Source organism: Rhinichthys klamathensis, unplaced genomic scaffold, assembly GCF_029890125.1.
Source record: "Rhinichthys klamathensis goyatoka isolate OS25496 unplaced genomic scaffold, OSU_Roscu_1.1 h1tg000191l_1, whole genome shotgun sequence".
Lineage (NCBI taxonomy): Eukaryota > Metazoa > Chordata > Actinopteri > Cypriniformes > Leuciscidae > Rhinichthys > Rhinichthys klamathensis.
The window spans coordinates 7774850-7793929 of record NW_026606717.1 but is presented as its reverse complement, the minus strand read 5'-3'; the positions used below and the strand labels follow the sequence as shown (position 1 = coordinate 7793929).

The window sequence follows — 19080 nt, the reverse complement described above, 5'->3', positions numbered from 1 at the left end:
TGTTAAAGGAGTCACTTACATCTCAAAGCTGGAGCCAGGCTTTCCACTTGACTATAGGTATTAACTTGTATATTGTTAAACGCTGTATTGTTAAAACAATGAGTCAGCTTGTAAAAAAGAAAATGCACCAACAGTTGTAGTTACCGAAGGACTAAAATTGGGTGGGGAACAACTTTTAGCTGAAACAGAAAACTAATAATTATAGTCTGACAAGATAATTTACAGAATGAAATCCAGCCTACAACAAAAGACGATGACTGATGAGGGGAACACCCATTTACAGCGTGTTCCGTGGAGATGAAAAGATGAAAATATGTAAACCATTTCAAAACAGTGAGCGCTACTGCCCGGAGTAAAAGTAAAACTGTCTTTATTGTTGAGATGGGTATTCTTAAACATATGCCTATTTAAGCCTCGCTCATTCCTGAGGTGTTAACTGTGCTTATCGCGGTAGCGCGAATCCAGTTAAAACTTGCCCCACTTCTTATACCGCTTGATAGAAATGAAGAGACCAGAGATAGACTTTAACATGTCTTGAAAAAAATAATGAAATAACGATATTTCAGATTATTTTAATGTCATCTGTTTTACTTTTGTTCGCTGAAATTGCTGAAGGATCAATGAATGCGCATCGCTCAAAAACCAAGACCTTGTAGGCTACTAACCCTTTTTAGTTCGCTTTACTTAAACCATTTTATTTTGATTTAATTGTAAAAAAAATTGTAATATACTATTCACTTACGATGCCTTTGTGATTTAGAAAATCCAGGTTGAGATTACTTGACTGGTTTCTGTAGGACTTCTATTTTGTCAAGCAAAAGAGTTTGAAGTGGGGCAATTCTTAATAGAATATTCCTCCACTTCTGCACTAATCTTTCTCCCTATAGTTGCCTTTGCTCATTTTCCAGTCATCTTGAATGTTGAATTGTCAATACAACCAACAATTTTGTGAGAACAGCACTTCATAAATTGATGTTGATTTTCTTAAAATGGTTTTGTCACCAACCCTTGTTATGGTGATTTTTGTTCCCTTTGGTTGGGCACTTGGAACTTCATTTATATGACTATAATTATTTTCCATTGATGCAAAAACAAATCAGTTATTTGTGGTTTGTGTCAGTCAATCTCGCTTGAGTCACACAACATTTAACATGTAAATAACAACCAATAAATGAATGTGTAAATTAATAAGACTGACCATTACAAAACAATTTTATTTCCTGTCTTTATTATGCTGGTAATGACACAATACAGCAAATAAAATGGTCAAATAAATCAAAAAGCAATTGCTTATTTGCAATTAACTCTGGGAGTGCAGTGCTACTCAGTAAATTAAGTCAGTAAAACTCAGAATCCAAGTTATAAAAACTTAAATATATTGATAAACTTTATATTTTTCTGAGGCAATAAGTTTTCAAGATTTTTTTCAAGTAAAGTTAACTAATTGAAATGTACTATTGTGTAGCCTATCTCAGGGTCTGTGTTAATCATTATTGCACCAGTTGAGAAGTGAGTGTCATAAAGATTGTGTTTTGACCATAATTTAACCTCCCAGACACTAGGGTAATATATTCTCAGGAACAAACAAAGGAAGAGCACCAGTTCTTATGAACTAAAGTCCTGACCGAGTTACAGTGTTGGACTTTGACTTTAATGGTTAGACCATGCCGGGCAATTTTATTGACAAAATGATAAAATATTTCTTCATAATACATATTTACCTATTTGATACTAGTGGAATGATAAGACTTTAAAAGAGTCCACCGCACAATGCTTTGACATGAGCTGTTACACATATGCACCTGCACCACTAGAGGGCGCCACACCGCTGCAGTCGCTGAACCCGAAACATCAGCAGAACATCTCAGCACCGTCTCATGGTTACACAGCAAATTTCTTGAATACATTGACCGCTGGATTGTTTTATTAAGGCCATTCATATATTAAACACACAAAATGAGTATATTAACCCTCGGGTATAGTGTTTTGAGTGAGATTGATACCAAAAGTGAGGGACTTGCCAAACATAAATCAAAGATGTTGATCCATAGGAACACGTCGTACTTTCGTCTTAATAAATTAGTCACCTTTAAAAGGGTAGTTCACCCAAAAATTCATATTCCGTCATCATTTACTCACCCTCATGTTGTTCCAAACCTGTATGGGTTTCTTTCTTCAGCTGAACACAAAAGAAGATATTTTGAAAAATGTTGGAAACCAGACAGTTGATGTAAACCATAGAGTGGCGCAGGTGTGACATCACTTTGTTGGCCAAAACGCTGAGGCAAGTGAGCATTTTAGCACTTCCGGTTTCATCTTCCAGAAGTCAATGTTTTTTTGGGGGGGTTTTTATGGGGTTTTAGTTAAATGGCTGAAACAAGGTCTGTGGGGAACACAATCTCAAGACACTTTCACGTTTAATTCTACAACATAAAATACATCAATATTACCCCACTCATGATTTTTTTGAAGCTGCGCTAAAATGCTCACTTGCCTCAGCGTCATCACGCCGAAAACTCAGTCCGCTTTTACAGCATCGTTATGCTTATAATTGTGCACTTACAAACTATTCTTACTCAAACGTTCTGGGATGTTTTTAGATTTAAAAAAAAAGCTTAGCTTGTCGGAAGCTTAGTGGTGGTGACGTTGGTTGAAGTCGTGGGACCGTGGTGTAGTTCGTTTATACACTACCTTAAGCTTTTTACTTCTGGCGACTGCATTTAGGCTTCAAAATTTATAAAAGTTGTGTTCATCTGTGATAATAATCTTGATGGACAAAATGTGCAAGTATCATACACTTTTGTTGATCACAGAGCTTGTTTTTAGCGATAATCCAAAAGCCTACGGGAAAATCCTATTGGGTTTTTGTCGAGGGAACCAGCATGATGCTAACTGCCGGTTGGCCTACAAAGTGACGTCATACCTGCACCACTCTATAGACTTCCATAGTAGGAAAAAAAAAATACTATGGAAGTCAATGGGTACCGTCAACTGTCTGGTTAGTGGTCACCAACATTCTTCAAAATATCTACTTTTGTGTTTAACAGAGGAAAGAAACTCAGGTTTGGAACAACTTGATGACAGTAAATGATGACAGAATTCACATTATTGGATGTTCAAGAGACAGATCATAATGAAATGGGCATGGGGTCCATTTTTGTTGGAAATACTGTTATAAAACTATTAGGGGGAAAAAAATAGACAGGACTGGAATAACACACAATGCACCGTGTTGCACCAAAACATTTTATTCTATAAAAGGAGTGGGTAATCACAACTGTACAAGGGAAACTGACTTTTAACACCATTTCTCACAGTATCAAAAAGCTCGTGTTTTCCTCGCTGATCTTTACAGACTTGTTCTGTACAAATACAAAAGAAATAACATTAATTACTTGTTTTGTTATAATGATAACTGCATTGCACTGAGTAATATAGTACTGGCCCATAAGTTACTGCATTCAATATAAAATACCTATGATTCTGAAAGTTTAAAAGAGAATTTAAATGATAACCACACTTGCACACATACACATACACTCACACGAAACCCAAACTCTTTCATGATTTGAGCACAAGGTCGCACACTATTTTAAACAAATCATATGCAAGTAATGAAAGCAAACATACTTTTAGATAGACAAGCATGTCACAAGATTCAGTCGTGGGCACTTCAACATTGATAAGAGGCTGACTCCTAACATTACGCCATCTTGGAATACAATAATTTCAATTTAGGATGGTATGAAGGTACATGTTTTACCAGCATGTCTTGTAGTAGTTATAAATAGGCCATGCATATGCTACGAATGGCCATGGTTGCACACATTTCATGTGGATTATCAGTGCTTATAGGCCACATCTGTCAGGGCACCAACGCTTTGACATGCTCACCGACTTCACAAAGAAAACTCTACTCTCCATGCAACACTTTAGGGGTGTACAACACATTAGGGACTCATTTCAAGGGATAAAAAAAAAGAAGATTCAAAGAAACAACAAAAAAAAAGAGAAAGAAAACGAGTATTTCACATTATCTAGTCAGTGTTAAAAATAGAAATCCACCCGTTACATTTATTCAAGAACTTTGTAGATTATATACAGTATGTACATTAACTCTTTAATTATTCATTGTCTGTAAGTCTATGAACAGTTTTTAAAAAAAGAAAGGGATCGCAATCAAATGCATATACTCTTCTAGAAAGATGTGCTTAGTAACTTTGAGTTGAAGCAAGAGAACAATACAAAATCTTACGACTACATTGCTCTCTGGACCAAATATCGTGCAGCTGCTGCAGACATGCACTTAACTCTCAAAGGCTGGAATCGAACAAGCGTTTCTTCTGAAAAAAAAAGGCATAATGCGCACTTAATCAGCTGCTAGCGATTGAAATTATGACCATGGCAATGAGTGCTAGTTAGAGGGAAGTGGTGTCCAGGATACCCTCTCCTCGCAGATTTACATGGACTCATGTACAACATTTTCATAATATCTCTGTCCAATAACTTAAACATATTTTGGGTGGTTGAGGGGGTATTTTTGCATATCATGCATATCAGGGCAGGAGCTGTTAAGACATGTCTGTCACTGTGAACTAGGTGCAAATAGGGATTTTCAGGGTGCCTCACAAAAATAGGGGTCCCAGTATCGAACCAGATTTGCACGTTTACTTCAATTAAGGCTCTGATGGGCTAGAAGTAACAATGCATCTAGACATCTGTACTATTATATCTCTGATTATGTCTTTTGTTTTTTACAAATATGCAAACAAGTGTGCTTATACACAGACATACACACACACACACACATACCAATTTTAGTAAGCCCCCCCCCCCCCCTTTCCCTGCCAGCTATGCTGCTTTTTTTTTTTTAAATGTTTTTTTTTTCACAGCCTTATGAAATAATATCTGAATGTTAGATTAACACCCATCAAAAGGTGTTCTTTATGTTAGATGCCATTATTGGCAATAAAAATGTCTTTTAAAAAAACAAAAAGAAATACTGTTTTTTTGCGCCAAACTATTTTTGGGAAGATGCTTAGACAACAGATACTAATCAAGAAAAAATATTTTACAAAAATTCACAGTCTTGTCAGCCCCCTGCCTCTACTTCTCATTTGGGTTAGGGTAGATATAAAAACTGATTTGTTAAATAAAATTTAAAACAAATGTAAAACAAGGGAACATCTTCAATGCGCTCTACGTTAACTTCCATCCACACAGAAACGTACAGGCCCTAAGATGCATGTAGAGCTTGTGTATACAAATTTAGGACAACAAAAAGTTCGGATAAAACGTAAGAATTCAACTAGGCAGCTGTAGATGTATCTCCAACCCACCTATCTCATTAAAATGACTAAATTTATTACATAACTTTACTTTTTCCAAACCATCTTGCATAAAATCCTTTGCTTTCATCTTTTTCTAACTTTCAACAACTCTCAATAAGGGGTACCTTCCCCAATCTTCACTCTCTGCTTATAGCAGTGGTGCGTGCGGTTTGCCTTTCGTGTAGTCCCTTCAAGTATTGGCTAATGATCAGGCATGCATCTAGACATCTGTACTAGATGAAGGTGGAGGTCACCAGTGGACGGGTGGTTTGTGGCGTTTAGAAGCTTAGCTGAAAACTGCAGTCATGTTCTGACCAGGAGGGGTAACCAATATGATTGCGCCACCCTTTCTCCATACCCAACACATGTTCTTATCCGGAGACTGGGGAGGTGACGTCACCATCGTTTGGGCTCCCCAGATGGGCGCGCATGTCTCCTGAGGAGCAGGCAGGGAGGTGAGGGCTGGGGAGGGTGGCGGGAAAAGTGTTTCACATCATGACGTGGCGCCGTCGGTGAAGTGCCAGGTGGTCAGAGCGGGAGAAGCTGCGGTCGCAGTCGGTGCAGCGAAAGGGTTTGATGCCGGTGTGCTTGCGAAAGTGTCGCGTCAGCTCGTCCGAACGGGCAAAGCGCCAGGTACAGCCCTCCCATGTGCACTGGTACGGCTTTTCACCTGTAAAAACATCACGTCAATCAATATGCCTGATATATATATATAAATTTATACACACTATTGTTCAAAAGTTTGGGTCGATGTCTAATGCTCACCAATGCTGCTTTTATTTACTCAAAAAGAAAGTAATATTGTGAAATGTCACAATATAAAATTCTATTTAAATATAATTTAAAATGTATTTTTGTGATGGCGAAGCTGAATTTTCAGCATTACTACTTCAGTTTTCAGTGTCATATGATCCTTCAGAAATGATTCAAATATGCTGATTTGGTAATCAGGAAACATTTCTTAAAGTCCCCTTGTGGTGAAAATCAAGCTTTTAAATGTTGTTTATATGTCTATGTGGTGTTTTTAATATGCTTTAGGGTTAGGGTACAAACCATGTGCAAATTCATAAGTCAACACCATTGCTAAGTATTTTCTCTTTAAAACTGCAGTGAACCAAAGATGCGGTGTTTGAAATCGCTGGTGTGTCTGATGCAACAAACTGCCTTGTAACCAATCACGTCAATGTGTGATCATCAAAGAGTGAATCTCTGAGCTGGTGTGAGTGAGTGGAGGTGGGGCTAATTTACATATTCATAGAACCGCGTATACATATAATGAGGCCAGGGTGAAGAGTTACATTCAAGCTATTTTAAGGCATGAAGATTTTTTTTTTAAGGAAAAAGTTTAAATATGTAATTTTTGGTGATCAAATAGAGTTTCAAATTAGAGTACCTCTGCACATACTAACCTAGAATACTGTCTAACAATTGATGGCTGCTCTGTCAAGTCTTCTTCGTCGGTTAGGAACCTGGGTGTGCTTTTTGATACCAATCTTTCATTTGAAAGTCACGTGTCAAGCATCTGTAAAACTGCATTCTTCCATCTTAAAAATATATCTAAATTGCGTCATATGCTTTCAATGAAAAATGCGGAACAGTTAGTTCATGCGTTCATGACCTCAAGGCTAGATTATTGTAATGCTCTACTGGGTGGTTGCCCTGCACGCTTAACAAACAAACTTCAGCTGGTCCAAAACGCAGCAGCTCGAGTTCTTACCAGAACCAGGAAGTATGACCATATTAGCCCGGTTCTGTCAACACTGCATTGGCTCCCTATTAAACAGCGTATAAATTTTTAAATATTGCTGATTACTTACAAAGTACTAAATGGTTTAACTCCGCAGTACTTGAGCGAGCTCTTAACGCATTATAGTCCTTAACGTCTATTGTGATTTCAAAACTCAGGCCAGTTGTTAATACCTAGAATATCAAAATCGACTGCAGGCGGTAGATCCTTTTCCTATTTAGCACCAAAACTCTGCTTCCCGGACAATGTTAGGAAGACTGTTCCAGACACACTCTGTCAGTTCAAATCTAGACTAAAAACACATCTCTTTAACCTGGCATATACAAAAAAAATTATACATTCCTATTATTAAAATCAGTTAAATGATTATTAGGCTGCGTAAGTTACGTCAGCCGGAACCGGGAACACTTCCTATAACACCCGATGTACCCGTTACGGTATGGTCTCGGTATGCTTTTAAACGAACTCTGGAGCAGTTCGTTTGTGGTGAGAACGTGATCCGACCTCGAACAGACCCAACTGCCGAAGAACTGCGCATTTTTGGACTAAACCAGCTGCCGTAGTCAAACAAAATGATTATTTAGGTTGTCAATAGCGCTCCCTTTAAGCCATGACTGACTTACCGCGTTCTGCACTCTCACTAAAACTCTCATCATAAACATAAAAAGTTGTCCACACTGCACAGTGAATCTCTTATTTATATCGCGTCTAGACTTTGTCGTCTATGAGGGGATTTGCGAAAGGATAAAGCTCGTGCTGATTCTGAACATACATTGTGAGCGAATTCTAGGGAATTCTCATGTCTGCCGGATTTTCCTCCTCTTTGTTTACTTCCGGGAGTTCTTTTGGAATTTTCCCGCACGTTAATTCTGACCAATCGAAGTGCAGTTGTGGAAATATGTTCAAGAAACATCTGGCCAACAAGTGATGTGGATGTTGTCACGTGACTGCATTTTGATTCGTTTCATCAACTCATCAACTGATTCGGACCAAAGCAATCAGTGTGGTGTGAAAAGGAACCAAAACGCCTGAAAATGATACAAAGTATCATTTTTCGCCCTTAGTCCGGAGCAAATGAACCAAACTACAGATGCGAAAGCACCCTAAGGTTCACTTGCCACTGTCGCCTTTTTCCACCTTTGTTGCCATTGGCTTGGCTTGCTTAGTTGGGGACATTAAATTGAACATTTAATTTAATATTCAAAAATAATATTGATCTGCCTGCATTGACACTATTATACAAGAAATGAACTGAGCTGGACGATGACATCACGGTTTTCTCCAGAGCGGCTATATACATAAATTAACTAAATTAATAACTTTTTTAAAACAAAAATGAAACATCACTGAACTTACTTAAGCTGGACTGTGATGCTATTTTCTTCTGGAAACAAACTTTGTTGTATTATTTTCCTGTTATCTCTGTGAAGCTGCTTTGAAACAATCTGTATTGTAAAAAGCGCTATATAAATAAATGTGACTAATCAAAGATGAGTTGATAGTGAAGTGATAAAACAGAGGGACTTTAATATCATCAATGTTGAAAACATTGTAATAGCCGTTTAATATTTTTGTGGAAACTGATATATTTTAAAAATATATATATATTTTAATTTAAAAGCACAGCATTTATGTGAAATATAATCGTTTTTAACTTCATAAATCAAATTCTTTAGTCACTTTTTATCAATTTAATGCATTCTTGCTGAATAACAGCATTAATTAATTTCAAAAGTACATATCTTACAGACCCCAAATTACAACCCTAACCATATATATATATAGGTAGATAGATATTATACAAATCATTTCTATAAGTTTTATAAATAAATTACAATTCTGCCAAAAATAACGGCAGAAAAAGGCATACCTGTGTGTATTCTCCGGTGGGCTTTCAGATGCGAGCTCTTGGTGTAGACTTTGTTGCAGCCGTCATAATCGCACATGTGCACACGTCTTCTCTTCATGTCCGGCGAGTCGGGGTCAACTTGGATGTCCACATCTGTATTCATACTAGGAACAAAACGTGAAACGTTTTCGCTATTAGGGTGTGGCGATCAATTCAACCCATACCAAACCTATCCCTGGATTATCTAAAGATTAAGAGCGCATTTGAGCATGTCAAGGCAGGTACAAACATTCAGCATGATCTTCATGAATAAAACAGAGTAATCCATCACTTGGATTACAGTGATCAAATTAGATCAGTGATAGAATAAAAACTTTTACTGCAACACTCTTAACCCTATAAAGCCAATAGTATGATATTCGATACTCAAATTTTTAAGGCCTCTAAATTATCAACATGATCAAAAACCTGAAAAATTTTTACATATTGGTCACAAGAAACTGGAGGGTGAGTGTCACAGAAAGGTAATACCAAGTCTCCAGATGAATCACCCCTTCTTCAGGGAAATTTTATCAACTTGACATTTCACTAGTTTTAAGTAACATTTCAAAGTGCAGTGTTTTAGACCTGTGGCGCTTTCCCCTTCTACTTCTTCTGTATAGACTCAGCTCTAATCGAAAACAAAGGCACAAAGCCCCGTTAAAAAAAGATGATAAAAATAAGTGGACTGTGTATTTTATTTGCCATTACATAGTTTCATGTTTGGCTTGGGACTTCACATTTATCTGACAACAAGAGAAAGGCCAATAGTGATGTAATCAAATTAGTGATGTAAAAACCAATAGTGATGTGATCAAATATGTGCCTCTAATTTATATGCATGTGTAAAATAACCTAGCTGTATAAAAACACTACCTAAAATGATTCTAGCATCACAGAATTATAGATGTAAATGGCACCATTACGACCCCTAGAGCAACAATCCAAACTGGCCAGCAGGGAGAGCTAAAGAGCAAGTGTGTGTGTGTGTGTGTGTGTGTGTGTGTGTGTGTGTGTGTGTGTGTGTGTGTGTGTGTGTGTGTGTGTGTGTGTGTGTGTGTGTGTGTGTGTGTGTGTGTGTGTGTGTGTTTGCGTGTGTATCTAAATTCCATACAGCTGGAGAGCTTCCAGTTCAATGCCGATCTCTCTCCCTTTCCCTTCCTGCTCCAATCCCCCTCCCCCTGCCATGTTTTTTTTTTCAGCCCATCTCTTTCTCCCCTCCTTTCCTTCCTCTCTCTTTCTCAGCCTCTTCCTTTCCCCTCCCTGGCTGCAAACCAGTTCACTCCCTTTCTCACCCCCCAACTCATTTCCATTGGATTTCTCTCTCCCAGCAATCATCTGACCGCATGTCCGAACAATTATACACACACTGGCAAAAGACCCTCTTGCTCTCCATCCTGCCCTGTCACCCTGCCACTTCTGTTTGTCCTTCTTTGCATTTTACTCCCTCTTTCAAAGGTGTGACGACATTGCAAGTTATGTAACATTGTTTACACCCAGTTTGGAGAGAACCCTGCCCAGCAACACACACACACCCAACAGAAGAGGATGCATCCAGCTTGAAATCAACGCACAGAAGAGCCATGGGCCTCCAGTGTGTTGAAGGTTACATAATCATCCAGAGGAGTGGGGTAGTGATGCCATTAGACCAGGATGTTAGTTACACTACCACACACTGTACATATCCCGGGATTGAGATATTCAGATGTATATGGGATATGGGATCTCTCTCTCACCTGGGATCCATCCCTTGCGTGCTGAAAGAGGCCGATCCAGACTCTGTGCCGCTTTCAGCATCACTGTCAGACTGAAACTCCACTGGAGAGGTTGAGCCTGGCTTTATACGCACTGAAATGACAGATATAAAAGAAAACAAACGAACTTTGAGTGAAATGCTGAATTGAAAAATCAACATGAATTTTGACATATTTAAGTGTTTAACCCTTTAATGACAATAATTGTATATTATTAAAGTGCCACTATTATACTATTTTTAAAGGTTCCTAATTTTGTTTTCTCCTACAATATGTCGTTTACATGCATCCAAGGTCAAAAAACAGTTTAATTTTCTCATAAAATACATTGCAGCATCACCACTTTTCTCACAGTGTCTGAAACGTTCGATAAATGATTCGGTCTCTCTAAACGCCACCTTTCCGAGAGCCTACTCTGCTCTTACTGGTCAGATGGCACAGTCTGTTGTGATTGGTCGACTGCTTACAGCACGTGTCGGAAACTAAACACATCTCTTATCCATATCTGAATTTCAGCGCTTTCTCAAAACTTGTTTACACAGTAAAACAGTCAAAATGGCGTCAGTTTTACTGTGGCGTCAATTCGAGCGCGAGTCATCCTTTGGAAGTGCATTTTATTTTGCTCTCACAGCACGTAAAACAGTGTCTTCTTGAATAACATGTCGACAACATGAACCAAAATCTTTCAGGCTTTAGCTACAACAGCAGTGTTTGAGGACGGGTCAAAGTAGATGTGTTTAACAGGCAGCCAATGAAGACAATAGGGAGACATTGTGTAAACCTAAAAGATGTTTACACAGACTTTTCACTCTCTTTTTTTAGAGGTAGCATAAACTGGCCTTACTTAACCAGTTAGTTTCATTGAAATTATAGTTATTAATTTTTTTAAAAAATATTTATTTAACTATAATAACCTTGGCCTTTACATATTAACTATTATTTTTGTAAAATACAAATTATTTTTGTAAAATACAACAATGAGCATTTTTACTGTATCCATCCATCAACAAATGTCATTAATTCTATTTATTAAAACCAAGTATAAATCTCATCAAGTTAATGTTTTTAAGCATTTTTACATTTATTCCGAAACAACTAAAGGCTGTAACAATTTAAACAATATCTGTGAACTGATGTTCAATAGTCAACTTTCAAATCATCAGTCATCAAGCTCTGTATACACTTCTCACAGACGTCATGAAGATGCACCTTTAATTTCACCAAGCGAATTGCTCTCTAAAAAAACCATCGTTACGCTAGATAAGACCCTTATTCCTCGGCTGGGATCGTATATAGCCCTTTGAAGCTGCACTGAAACTGCAATTTGGACCTTCAACCCATTGGTTGCCATTGAAGTCCACTATATGGAGAAAAATCCTGGAACGTTTTCCTCAAAAAACGTCATTTCTTTTCGACTGAGGAAAGAAAGACAGACATAAACATCTTGGATGACATGGGGCTGAGTAAATTATAGGGGTGTAAATATTAATCGATTCGTATCGATCCATCGATTATACAGCCGCCGATTCGATGCATCCGCAAGAGTATCGATTAATGTGTTTATTTCGCCGCCTGTCTATTTTCAGCATCAGCTCCGACATATGCGTACAACCTATTTCTAAGCTGCGGGTGGCGCTAACCTCATTATTGTCTTCTACTTCACACGCGTTACTTACGTTTCACAGTCTATCTATGTTCACACACATTGTTGAGTCTGACTTTCAAGAGCGATGGAACCGTCAGAGCGAGCTGGCAATGAAAGTGAAATGTTACACACAGGATGAAGAAATAGAGAAGAAAAATGTTCCATGTGGGTGTGGCTAATTGAGTATTGGGTTGATATCTCTTAACGTGACCTTTAACCACCGACAGAGGAGATGATTTGGAGATGCCCAGGAGTTTGCAAAGACTATCTTCTAAATGAAAGGAGGAAGGGGGCTGCCCATTCATTAATTGTCTACTCTCCCTAAACCCAATTGTCCCAAGTTACTCAAAAGAAAGAAAGAAAAAACATCTACAGAGATACTTAATCTACAGCCTCTCATTGGAGACAACATGGGGTGCTATGGGCCTGTTCAATAAAGCATGCGGAGTCCTCCACCTCGGTAGTTTTCCCATAAATTGAATCCAAAAGAAACTGATCTACATTATGATTTCTTTGAAGATGAACCCCACCCAAATAACACAATTTACTGACCTTCATAATCTCTCCAATACATTACTTGGTTTCAAAGAGCTACATACAAAGTTAATAACCGAAAACAAAAGGAGCCAAACACAACTCCTCCCTGAGTTTAAACTTCGGGGTTGAATCAGTGTGTTAAACAAGCATTAGCATTTTTTTCCATAGTGTTATTTGGGTGGAGTTCTCCCATTAAAAAACATTCAGTAAATTTTATTCATTTTTGGTGTGTTTTAATGTTCTTATTACGGTCCAAGACCTGCATGATGTCTTTCAGGGGAGACAGAAAGCTCTGATATTAAAAGGGCAATGGTAAGGAAAAGACCCAGGCGGAACAAACCATTTCATTCTTTAGAAAATGGGGCAGTCGTGGCCCAATGGATAAAGAGACTGGTAATCCGAAGGTTGCGGGTTCGATTCTCAAGGCACCTAAACCCCAATCGCTCGCTCCCCGGGCGCCACAGCAAAATGGCTGCCCACTGTGTGTGTGTGTTCCCTACTCACTGCTTCTAATGTGAGTACTATTCACTAACTTGAATGGGTTAAATTCAGAGGACAAATTCGGAGTATGGGTTACCATTCTTGGCCTTGGGTTACATCACCTCAAAAAGAGGGGTGAAGCAAAGGTTCTTTCAAAAAATATATTACAGTTTAATACTTAGTCTAAGGGATTTGTTTGAAATCCCCAAAGACTTTATTGATACAAAGACAGTGCACTTATATCACTATGAATGGAGAACGTGCAACGCGCAATAAGGTGGAAAAATCCCGGAAAGGTGGAAATTATTCCTTCTAAATAAAAGAACCAGTCGGCATTTGGTAAAGTTATTGCTTTTGGTTCTATAAAAACAGTCAGTGTTCTGAGACGCACATGTGCATTGACTGGACCATTCTGAAAAATCCAGTTTTCGGTCATGATTTGAGCATTTAGAAACTAAATGAATGAGGTCGTCAGATTTCATTGGTGATTTCAAATATGAAATTTAATCATCAGCTTAGTGAGCAGCTTTAGAGAATTTGATGTTTCCAATTACAAAAAGATAGGAGCTGTTCCAAAGATGGCCACCGAGGGAAATGACTTGCCTTAAATCGATAACCCCAAGTATGAGCAATAGTAATAATACAAGACCACTAATTACCATTGTAACTATGGAATTGAGGGAAAACTGTGGTAAAGTTTTATAATTTGTCCTGCTTAAAAGTTAAATGCTATGTCAAAAGATGATGAAACAAGTCCATGTTCCAATGTTTCTTTAAAAAAAAAAGAACCTTTTTTTCAATCAGAAACCTAAGGAAAACCCTTTTCGTGAGTGAAACTGTAACATGGCCTGTACTTGTATTGCTTTTAAATAAAGGCCAAAAAAAAATTGAGTTTCAAAAGTTTCATTATCTCCTTTAATTAAAAGTTTAAGCTTGTTTCTGCCTCACCCTGAAATCCTCTTTTGTGTCTTTTATACGCACATCTATATGTGTGGGAAGAAGCTGCGTCTGAACACAGATAACTAAACGGCAATTGCACGAAACTGTAAAAGGGCGAGACCAAGGGTGTGACCACCTAAAAGAAACGGGTAGAGCTAAAGGAGAGAAGATCAGCAGTACCATATGAACAGTTTTAAATAGAGGAGACAAGATTCGTCCCAGGCTCATATTTGCATTCTTACTTTTGACCAACTTCAAAATGCCACTTAAAACAAAACATTTGTACTTGCGAGAGCATGCCACTCTCAATGTGATTTGAACTCCTTAACTGGTTCTTTAGTAGTTGAGGATTAAAAAAAATAAGGAAAATAAGACTTATTGGAGCCTGTCAAATGACAAATGATTAGATTTTTAATTAAGACGTCAACAAAACAGCAAGAACGAGAGCTGTTAAAGTTAATGATGCAGTTAAAAGGGTAATTAAAGGGATAGTTCACCCAAAAATTTAAATCTTTCATGCAGGTTTGGAACAACATGAGGGTGAGTAAATGATGGCAGATTCTTTTTTTTTGTTTTGTTTTTTGGGTGAACTACCCTTTAACACCCTTTTACCAGCATTAACAGATTCGTTAAATTTGACATTATAACTTCTGGATTCTGTTCTCTATGGTTTATAAAAACTGATCTGAACCTTCAGAGATGATTGGAACTGATGTAAGATTACATCTATAAAGTGTAGGGAAAGTTTTATCATTGAATTAATGCAGATTTAATTACAGCATACACCGCTGTTAAAAAATGTGGGGTCCTTTTATGTTTTTTTGTTTTCTTAACTGTAATATTGTGAAATATTATTACAATTAAATAACTTTTATTTTAATATGGTAGAGTGCATATTGTTTTTCCTTAAAAAAATAAACTCAAATGTTTAAACTATGAAAATATTATGATAAATAAAATGTAAATATTTAATCAAATTATACTTTGTATATTATTAATTATTATTTTATATTTTAATTTAATTAAATATTTGATCGATTCACAGTTCTGGTAACAAACAAGTCAAATTAATTACACAATTAATCGTGATTAATCGCATACAAAATAAAAGTTTGTGTTTACATAATACAAATGTATTGTGTGTACTGTATATAATTATTTATATACACACACACACGCATGTATATTTTTGAGAAATATTTGCATTTATATACTGTATATATAGCCCTATATATATATATATAATTTATATTATAAATATAAATATTTTATATATAAATAACTTTTTTTTTTTAATATATACATGCATGTGTGTGTATTCATAAATACAAAATAATTATACACAGTACACACATATATTATGTAAACACAAAACACACATGAAAAGGTTTTTACACTGACTTTTACCATTAATGACTCATGCTTAAAAGCTACTACACTGTACTACTACTGTAGCTATTATACAGATGTATGTGGTTTTAAGCTGATTCTATATCTCTTTCAGTTCAAAAGGTCAGAGCGCACGGCCATCTCACCTGATCCCTCCGACCGGCCGTCGCTCCCGATGAGAGGTACAGTGATGGCGGCGGTGGCCACTCCATCCGTGGGTACGGTTGTATAGACCACCGGTAAGGATTGCACCACCACGGGGATGGTCTGCAGCTGCCCCATCTTACTGGGCATGCTCACAGAGGGTATGGTGTGGATGACATGGAGGATCTGTTGACCTCCGACCCCTTGCGTGGACGCCAGTATGGAGCCCGCCGACAGCACCGCCGGGATGGTGGCGCTTATGTTCTGGAGAGTCGGGTTTGCAGGGGTGGAGGTCGTCGTGGCTATCGGGAGGGAGGGGCGGGGCTTGTTGAGAGACAGGTCCACTGGTTCCGTCTGGTCGTCATCGTTGTGTCGGGCGCTGATGTCACAGAGCGGAGGGGGGGAGGATTTGATTTTGAGGTCTGTGGGCTCAGGAAAATCGTCTAATGGCTCTTCTTTCTGTAGAGGCAGAAAAATAGAAGAAAATTTGACGAAAACGAGGGTATAAGGGAGATAAGGAAGGAATATGGAAGAGCAAACGAGGTGAGGAAGGAGATTAGGAGGGACGGAAAGGAAAGGGAGGGTACAGAGCAGAAGCTCCACAAAACACATGGACAATGGCTGGCCAGATTGGGCAGAGGAGAAGGCCTGAAACTGGCACGAGTCCAGCTCAACAGCCAAATGTCGACACTCCCATTTATACACACAGTCAAAGCAAAGATCTGTGTGTGCATGTGCACAAGCTACACCCACTAAACTCCCTCTGCAGTAAGACTCATAACAAACCTCTTTTGGTAAAGGTAATAAAACAAATGGAACGTTTGAAAGCAATTCTTGAATGATGCCTCATGCAAACAGAGATGTTAGTGTGTTTTTAGCGCCAGCAAGGGAACAGTCAACTTAAAAACGCTAACTTGTGGTGCTTGTTTGTGAAAAACTTACTGCCATGATGCTAGGAATTCGTAGGTGGTTGTCAGGGCATTGCTATGTGGTTGTAGCCTGGGAAAACCCAGACAATTCCGGCAAATTTAGATTTGCTCTGAAAGTTAGTCTGGCAAAGAGCTCATTCAAGCCCATTTCCAATCCGTCGAAATCGAGGCACCAATCAGAAACGTTGGGGCGGGCTTTACACGATGACGACAGCGCTGGGATTTTGAAGCAGATTTTGTAGCATACATTACAAAGATGGATGCCGCCGTCGAACATCACTCGTTCGAATCAGCTATCGCGTCTGTTTTAAGCGATTTGAACGTTTCCTTTTTGTTAAAAACCGAGCAAAGAACAACACTCGGAGATGTTTCTCCGCCGCTCTGCATACGTCATCTCCTTCATCGCTCTGATTGGTTTTAGGTCTATCCGCGACGTCCGTTGGTGACGCCCCTCTGGAAATGATTTGTCTATGACGCTTTGGTTTTAACCAGGCTAATGTGGTTGCTAAGGTGTTCAGCGTGACTTTTAGCACATTGTTTTGCATTGTTTCTGGGTCTATATACACTATTCAGACTATTCAAAATAGTTTTTTCATAGGCATTAATTAAACATTTTTCAGCCTAATATTTTCTCCAATGGCGGCAGTCTACTTTTTAACCCTTGCATGCATGAATGTTTCGCCAATCATTATTAATTTTCGGGTCTTTAGCGAGCCGTATCTATATCTAGCATGGATGGATATCTACCTGATGCGGTAATATAAAACTCTCCTGATATTAGAGTAACAATTACAGAAAAATAAAATAAAGTATATTTTGTTACCTTTTGGAGCTTTGGGAGGGTTCAGTTTGAGCAGAGGTTTTATACCATCATCACTGTAATCATCAGAGCTCATTCCCGTATTCAGCATCTAGCTCATATTCACGATCTCAAACATATTCTCAAAACCACCATTTTCAACATCTTCAAAATCAATATTTTGATCGCTGACAGCTTCTTCACCAGATCCACCATCTAGTGACAGTGACACTAATATTTGATTGCGTTCAGTACTTGCTCTGCAGTAAATCACTGAGCCATTTCAAGTTTTGCTGATGATACTTTCTATTCTTTTGTTCTCTGCCTGTGGTAACTATGAGTGAAATGTCACTTCATCATTGTGTATCAGACCAATCTAAATACAATTTTGTATTTAATCCTTGAGAGCCTGATTACAAAAACAAAAGTCTCACCATTAAAAGCCATGTCCCAAGCACACAATTATAATATTCTCATTTTTAATTGTATATAGCCTATATGATAGACTTGCGCTGCACATGCTGTATCTTATATTCAAGTGATTCCAAATACATCATGGCGAACCGAAGGAAATAATCCATTATCAGCTGTAATAAAGCGGCCAAATTTTCTCATCGGGCAGTTAACGATAACATCAAAAATGTACATATATCGGCCGATAAAGATATTGTGGCCGATATATCGTGCATCCCTACTTAATAAAGTTTTTGTCAATTTGTTGTAATTTAAAGGTGACGCATGTATGATTTTTTATGTTAAAATACATTCTCTTAACCGAGTTTATTGTTCATTGACTACTTTTGGTATGGGCTTATCTCCTCCAAAAGTGTAAACATTGAGCCTCCCAAACACAATGAGAGCGGTCTGCTCAGATCTGTCAATCTCTTTCCAGCTCAACCAATAGAGTTTGAGGCTTGGCTACTGTAGCAGGAAGAGCCAGAGGGTGTTTAGCTGGTGTGGGACCAAAGCTGACGCATTACATGGGAAAAGACATTCAACTTTGGTTGCAGAAATGCAAGCTAAAATTAAACAGATTTTGAAAATGTCAAAGCAAATGGGGCATTGCAATCCAACACACTACAATGGACGGCACGCTTCAGTACCATACAGCATCATCATGTACTCATTCAGAAAGACCAATGTACCACTTTATAGTCTTAGCCTTAGCCTTCTCAATTGTTTACTTATGACATATAGCAACACAGCTAAAAGTATTCAGAATATGTTGGACCTTTATTGAAAGTAGCCTACTTTTTTACCTGTGCGAAAGGAGCGCTTGCAAGGTTGTTTGAAAATATACCATTTGTGTAATGCTGCTAGGTGCCACTCACAGAAACTACATTCTTCATCTTTAATAAGGTCTTTCGACCTGTGGCATCCACACAAAGTAATAAAGATGCCTGGCTTTTGAAATAACATGCTTAAATGAGATCAAAAACATAAGCAGCATGGCAAATTTTTATGACGTCCAACAATAAAAAGCAATAAAAAAGACGGTG

At 38.1% G+C, this 19080-nt stretch overlaps 2 protein-coding genes across 4 annotated transcripts in view; both read right to left on the bottom strand.

Annotated features, from left to right (window-relative positions):
- pou4f4 (POU class 4 homeobox 4) overlaps positions 1-19080 on the bottom strand; it is a 171106-nt gene that overhangs the window by 107460 nt on the left and 44566 nt on the right. The gene's annotated exons all lie outside the window — the stretch shown is intronic.
- The window catches only part of klf8 (Kruppel like factor 8), a 42787-nt gene continuing 29512 nt past the window's right edge, over positions 5806-19080 (bottom strand). For all 3 annotated transcript variants that reach the window (XM_056262276.1, XM_056262277.1, XM_056262278.1), the window contains exons 3-6: positions 15856-16312; positions 10702-10813; positions 8948-9090; positions 5806-6000 (exon numbers count right to left, since the gene is read on the bottom strand). In XM_056262276.1, coding sequence (XP_056118251.1) covers positions 5819-6000; positions 8948-9090; positions 10702-10813; positions 15856-16312 — 894 coding nt within the window. In that variant the 3' untranslated portion in view covers positions 5806-5818. The remainder of the gene's footprint in view (positions 6001-8947; positions 9091-10701; positions 10814-15855; positions 16313-19080) is intronic.